Source organism: Anguilla rostrata, chromosome 14, assembly GCF_018555375.3.
Source record: "Anguilla rostrata isolate EN2019 chromosome 14, ASM1855537v3, whole genome shotgun sequence".
Classification (NCBI taxonomy): Eukaryota; Metazoa; Chordata; class Actinopteri; order Anguilliformes; family Anguillidae; genus Anguilla; species Anguilla rostrata.
In genome coordinates, this window is record NC_057946.1 from 40,129,692 (window position 1) to 40,137,191 (window position 7,500).

The 7,500-nt window shown below is 48.7% G+C and overlaps 1 protein-coding gene across 1 annotated transcript in view; it reads left to right on the top strand.

Annotated features, from left to right (window-relative positions):
• Positions 1-7,500, top strand: part of LOC135239961 (dihydropyrimidinase-related protein 2-like) — a 37,892-nt gene that overhangs the window by 21,518 nt on the left and 8,874 nt on the right. Inside the window, exons 6-11 of the mRNA XM_064308983.1 lie at positions 1,326-1,481; positions 1,836-1,922; positions 3,639-3,759; positions 4,438-4,594; positions 6,472-6,613; positions 7,000-7,170. Of these exons, the coding sequence (XP_064165053.1) occupies positions 1,326-1,481; positions 1,836-1,922; positions 3,639-3,759; positions 4,438-4,594; positions 6,472-6,613; positions 7,000-7,170 (834 nt within the window). The remainder of the gene's footprint in view (positions 1-1,325; positions 1,482-1,835; positions 1,923-3,638; positions 3,760-4,437; positions 4,595-6,471; positions 6,614-6,999; positions 7,171-7,500) is intronic.

The window sequence follows — 7,500 nt, forward strand, 5'->3', positions numbered from 1 at the left end:
CAGTATGATTGTGTACTGCTCCTGATGGGGGGGGGGGGGGGGGTTTAAAGCAGTATGATTGTGTACTGTCCTGATGGGGGGGGGGGGGTTTAAAGCAGTATGATTGTGTACTGTTCCTGATGGGGGGGGGGGGGCTTTAAAGCAGTATGATTGTGTACTGCTCCTGATGAGGGGGGGGCAGGGGGTTTAAAGCAGTATGATTGTGTACTGCTCCTGATGGGGGGGGGGGGCAGGGGGTTTAAAGCAGTATGATTGTGTACTGCTCCTGATGGGGGGGGGGGGGATTTAAAAACTAATTAAAAAGGCCGAGTTGGTCCTCACACCTGCGTGAGTAACATACCAGACGCAAATCAACTCATAAAAGGTTGCAATTATTTCCGTTTAACTGGAGCGTATTTACTGAAGCTGTTCTCACCATTTGTGTGTGTGTGTGTGTGTGTGTGTGTGTGATGTGTATGTAGCTGATTGTGATCATCTGTGTAATGTGAATTGGCAGGTGTATGAGGTGTTCAGTGATCAGCTGAGTAATGTGAATTGGCAGGTGTATGAGGTGTTCAGTGATCAGCTGAGTAATGTGAATTGGCAGGTGTATGAGGTGTTGAGTGATCAGCTGTGTAATGTGAATTGGCAGGTGTATGAGGTGTTCAGTGTGTAATGTGAATTGGCAGGTGTATGAGGTGTTGAGTGACCAGCTGTGTAATGTGAATTGGCAGGTGTATGAGGTGTTGAGTGATCAGCTGTGTAATGTGAATTGGCAGGTGTATGAGGTGTTGAGTGATCAGCTGTGTAATGTGAATTGGCAGGTGTATGAGGTGTTGAGTGATCAGCTGTGTAATGTGAATTGGCAGGTGTATGAGGTGTTCAGTGTGTAATGTGAATGGCAGTGTGTATGATGGTTGAGTGATCAGCTGTGCAAGTGAATTGGCAGGTGTTGAGGTGTTCAGCTGTGTAATGTGAATTGGCAGGTGTATGAGGTGTTCAGTGACCAGCTGTGTAATGTGAATTGGCAGGTGTATGAGGTGTTCAGTGACCAGCTGTGTAATGTGAATTGGCAGGTGTATGAGGTGTTCAGTGATCAGATGTGTAATGTGAATTGGCAGGTGTATGAGGTGTTCAGTGATCAGCTGTGTAATGTGAATTGGCAGGTGTATGAGGTGTTCAGTGATCAGCTGTGTAATGTGAATTGGCAGGTGTATGAGGTGTTGAGTGATCAGCTGTGTAATGTGAATTGGCAGGTGTATGAGGTGTTCAGTGATCAGCTGTGTAATGTGAATTGGCAGATGTATGAGGCGTTCAGTGATCAGCTGTGTAATGTGAATTGGCAGGTGTATGAGGTGTTTGGTGTGATTCGGGATCTGGGGGCCATCGCCCAGGTGCACGCTGAGAATGGAGACATCATAGCGGAGGTGAGTCCCCCTCACTGCCCCCAACATCTTCTGCCCCTTAACCCCCCCCCCCAACTGCTCTCTCTCTCTCTTTCTGTCTCTCTCTCTCTCTCCCTCTCTGTCTCTCTCTCTCCCTCTCTCTGTCTCTCTCTCTCCCTCTCTGTCTATAACTCTCTCTCTCTGTCTATTTCTCCCCCCCCTCTCTCTCACTGTGTAGTTTAGTTCTGTTGTAGAGCTAAATAAGAAGGGGTGACAACACAGTTAAAATGTCATATTGCTGAGCTGCTGTGCTGCTAGCTGGTGATTATCAGAGCCTCCCTGCTGAGAGAGCAGCTTGTTACACAGAAACAAGCGGTAATTATCCTGAAACCAGGAGGTTATTACAGCAGCTGCTGCCCTTCTGCTGCGAGTGACAGCCACCTGCACTCTGCCCCTCTTCCCCCCCCCCAGCACCGCTCCCGCCCAGGGATCACCGGCCCGAGGACTCTGAGCCGCCGCATGACGCGGAGCGGACACGTCCTGAGCCGCCCCGAGGAGGTGAGCCACGCCCTCTCCGTACCTGTCGTACCTGCCCTCCACTCTGTCTCACTCCTCACCACCTACCTCACCTGTCCACATCCTCACCACACCACCTCCACTCTGTCTGTCTCACATCCTCATCACACCTGCCCTCCACTCTGTCTGTCTCACATCCTCACCATACCTGCCCTCCACTCTGTCTGTCTCACATCCTCATCATACCTGCCCTCCACTCTGTCTGTCTCACATCCTCATCACACCTGCCCTCCACTCTGTCTGTCTCATATCCTCACCATACCTGCCCTCCACTCTGTCGTCTCACACTCACATACCTGCCCTCACTCGTCGTTCATATCTCACATACCTGCCCCACTCTGTCACATCCTCACACACTACCCTCCACCTGCTGCTCAGATTCAACAGCACCTGCCTGCCCTCTGCTGTCTCACATCTGACAACCTCCTCACTCTGCTCACCCTCATCATACCGCCCCCACTCTGATGCCTCAGCATCTGCAGCATCACCGCCCGCACCGTCCAGCTCGCTCACCAGGAGGTGACCACCCACTCTCGTTAACCTTCTACCTGCCCTCCACTCTGTCTCACATCCTCACCATACCTGCCCTCCACTCTGTCTCACATCCTCACCATACCTGCCCTCCACTCTGTCTCACATCCTCACCACACCTGCCCTCCACTCTGTCTGTCGCACAGTTAATAGGTCAACAGCAGATGTGCACTCTACTCACGTCTGTCTTTAAGACCTTTAATTCACTGTTGCTACATTATTCAAACCCTCCCAGGGATACAGAGTACAGTTCATCATTTAACTAATGATTCTGTAGTGTACTCTATTCCCTTTTATACGTATGCTTAAAGATGTCCTGCCTAATATTGTCATTAATTGAATTATGTGAACAGGGGCTATTTGCTTACAGATTGCGTGTGTGGAAGTGTGGTGTGTTTAGGGCAAACCCTCCGTACAGCCAGCAGCTTACAGATTGTGTGTGTGGAAGTGTGGTGCGTTTAGGGCAAACCCTCCGTACAGCCAGCAGAGTTTGTATCTAGGAACCATGCTGCTGCGGACCTCTGAGCTGCTTAACTGAAGCCAGAACTGCCGCTCCCGTAGTGCTGATGTAAACCGAGAGATATAAATAGAACACTGAATGCGCCATTGGAATGTGATGGCGTTGTTCCACTCATTTCTACTGCTGAAGCCCCATTGGAATGAGATGGCGTTGTTCCACTGATGTCTACTGCTGAAGCCCCATTGGAATGAGATCGCGTTGTTCCACTCATTTCTACTGCTGAAGCCCCATTGGAATGAGATGGCAGTGTTCCACTCATATCTACTGCTGAATGTCCATTGGAATGCGATGGCAGTGTTCCACTCATATCTACTGCTGAATGTCCATTGGAATGCGATGGCAGTGTTCCTCTCATATCTACTGCTGAATGCCCATTGGAATGTGATGGCAGTGTTCTACTCATATCTACTGCTGAATGTCCATTGGAATGCGATGGCAGTGTTCTACTCATATCTACTGCTGAATGTCCATTGGAATGCGATGGCAGTGTTCCTCTCATATCTACTGCTGAAGCCCCATTGGAATGTGATAGCAGTGTTTCTCTCATATCTACTGCAGTAATGTTTTTCTAGTGTTGCAGCAATGTTTGGGTAATGTTGCTGAGGGGAGAGGCTGACTAGGGTTTCTCTCCACGTGATGCTTTGCAGGTGGAGGCTGAGGCAGTCAACCGCTCGGTCACGGTGGCCAATCAGACCAACTGCCCTCTCTACATCACCAAAGTGATGAGCAAGAGTGCTGCTGATGTCATCGCCATGGCCAGGAAAAAAGGTGACTGATGGATGGATGACTCAAGGTGGTTTTGTGTAAAATTTTAAAAGAAATGATTCAGTATCAGTCATGGGGAACATTGGTTCATCACATAGGCTGTCATACGATGTCTGTGGCGTGACTGATCTTAACCAAACAGAAGGCTTTGCTTTTCCCAGTTGAGCACTAATTGGTGATGGCCCTCAGTTCCTGGGAGTACCTGCAGGCTCCGCCCACTGTATGGTACAGGAAACCCAATTTCCCATCACTGCAGTAATTCTGACACTGGGGCGAGTAGAGTGGACTTTAAAATACATGGACTGTGACTGACTGTGATGTCAATCATTGACTTTGCATGGGCTTGTGAAAACTGTTTTGAAGCTGGAGAAGTGCATTTTTCATACCGCCATTTTGTACAAAATGGACTCAGGGACCCTGCAGTAGAGAAAACAGAGGGGGGCCTTTATATGGGCATGAAGCTTGGCCCTATCTGTATTTGGACCGTATTGAATTGAAATGGGCGGCTGAAAGACCTATACTGGAGGCAACCGCACAAGTGCTAGAGAACAACGTCTCTCAACAGGACCAGGAAGTGAGCCTCAAAAATGCAGTCTGGTCTTTGCCCCAATTTCTAGCAAATAAAAGATAGCCCAGAACTCCTCACATGGCTGTCTCCTGTAACGTGTGATTGGCCCACAGGTACTGTGGTGTACGGGGAGCCAATCTCTGCCAGCCTGGGCACAGACGGCTCACACTATTGGAGCAAGAACTGGGCCAAAGCCGCCGCCTACATCACGTCCCCGCCCCTCAGCCCAGACCCCACCACGCCCGACTATCTCAACTCGCTGCTCTCCTGGTGAGCACCACCCACAGAAATACTCATAAACATGCACCACCTGCAGAAATACTCATGAACATGCACCACCTGCAGAAATACTCATAAACATGCACCACCCACAGAAATACACAAACATGCACCACCCACAGAAATACACATGAACATGCACCACCCACAGAAATACACATGAACATGCACCACCCACAGAAATACTCATAAACATGCAACATTCCACAGAAATACACATGAACATGCACCACCCACAGAAATACACACAAACATGCACCACCCACAGAAATACACATGAACATGTACCACCTGCAGAAATACACACAAACATGCACCACCCACAGAAATACTCATAAACATGCACTGCCTGCAGAAATACTCATGAACATGCACCACTGGAAGAAATACTCATGAACATGCACCACCCGCAGAAATACTCATAAACATGCACCACCCGCAGAAATACTCATGAACATGCACCACCCACAGAAATACTCATAAACATGCACCATCCACAGAAATACACACAAACATGCACCACCCACAGAAATACACATGAACATGTACCACCTGCAGAAATACACATGAACATGCACCACCTGCAGAAATACACACAAACATGCACCACCCACAGAAATACTCATGAATATGCACCACCTGCAGAAATACTCATAAACATGCTCCATCCACAGAAATACTCATGAACATGCACCATCCACAGAAATACACATGAACATGCACCACCTGCAGAAAGACACATGAACATGCACCACCCACAGAAATACACATGAACATGCACCACCTGCAGAAATACACACAAACATGCACCACCCACAGAAATACTCATAAACATGCACCACCCACAGAAATACTCATGAACATGCACTGCCTGCAGAAATACTCATGAACATGCACCACCCACAGAAATACTCATAAACATGCACCACCAGCAGAAATACTCATGAACATGCACCACCCGCAGAAATACTCATGAACATGCACCACCCACTGAAATACTCATGAACATGCACCATCCACAGAAATACACATGAACATGCACCATCCACAGAAATACACATGAACATGCACCACCTGCAGAAATACACATGAACATGCACCACCTGCAGAAATACACATGAACATGCACCACCCACAGAAATACACATGAACATGCACCACCTGCAGAAATACACACAAACATGCACCACCCACAGAAATACTCATAAACATGCACCACCCACAGAAATACACAAACATGCACCACCCACAGAAATACTCATAAACATGCACCACCTGCAGAAATACTCATAAACATGCACCACCCACAGAAATACTCATGAACATGCACCACCCACAGAAATACTCATAAACATGCACTGCCTGCAGAAATACTCATGAACATGCACCACCCGCAGAAATACTCATAAACATGCACCACCAGCAGAAATACTCATGAACATGCACCACCCGCAGAAATACTCATGAACATGCACCACCCACAGAAATACACAAACATGCACCATCCACAGAAATACACATGAACATGCACCACCCACTGAAATACACACAAACATGCACCATCCACAGAAATACACATGAACATGCACCACCCACTGAAATACACACAAACATGCACCATCCACAGAAATACACATGAACATGCACCACCCACTGAAATACACACAAACATGCACCATCCACAGAAATACACATGAACATGCACCACCTGCAGAAATACACATGAACATGCACCACCTGCAGAAATACACATGAACATGCACCACCCACAGAAATACACATGAAGATGCACCACCCACAGAAATTTTTTGTGACCCAACCCCCTTTTAGTGACACTAAGCTCCACTGACTCCGCCCTCTTTCCACAGTGGGGACCTGCAGGTGACTGGCAGTGCCCACTGCACCTTTAACACTGCCCAGCGTGCAGTGGGCAAGGACGACTTCACCCTCATCCCCGAGGGCACCAACGGCACCGAGGAACGCCTGTCCCTCATCTGGGACAAGTGTGTGGTGAGTGCACACACACACACACACACACAAACATACACACAAACACAAGCACAAACACATACACACACACACACACACACACACAAACACACACACACACACACACACACAAACACGAACACACACACACACACAAACATGAACACACACACAAATGCGAACACACACACACACAAACGCGAACACACACACACACACACACACAAACAGGAACACACACACACACACACATACACAAACATGAACACACACACACACACAAACTCACACGAACACACACACACACACATGAATACACGCACGCACACGCACACACACACAAACATGAACACACACACACACTCCCCCACACACGCTGAGCTTTCTCTGCTGGCCTTCTCCCACAGGTAACAGGGAAGATGGACGAGAACCAGTTTGTGGCCGTCACCAGCACCAACGCCGCCAAGATCTTCAACGTGTACCCGCGCAAGGGTCGCATCGCGGTGGGCTCCGACGCTGACCTGGTGCTGTGGGACCCCGACATCACCAAAATCATCTCTGCCAAGAGCCACAACCTGGTGAGCGATGAGGGGGGCTGGCGTAGGGCCCCAAAAGGGTTCCAGCATCCTGACAGTCCCTGCTGACAACACAGAAGTCATGCCTGGCCAGAGGCACACCCTGGCGCATGGGGGGGTTGGCTGGGGGCAGGGGGCAGGGCCAGAGGATGTGGGTAGGGTAGCCGAGAGGTTAGAGGGTAAATGTGCACAGATACAGTTAAACATGTTCTGTAGTACTCAAAAACAAATAAACTCTCCTTGCTTTTCTGTGAGTAACAGAACCGGCCCTGTCTAGTAACCATGTATGGTTAAAAGGTATAATTTATTTTCCTATTTTGTTTCATAATATGG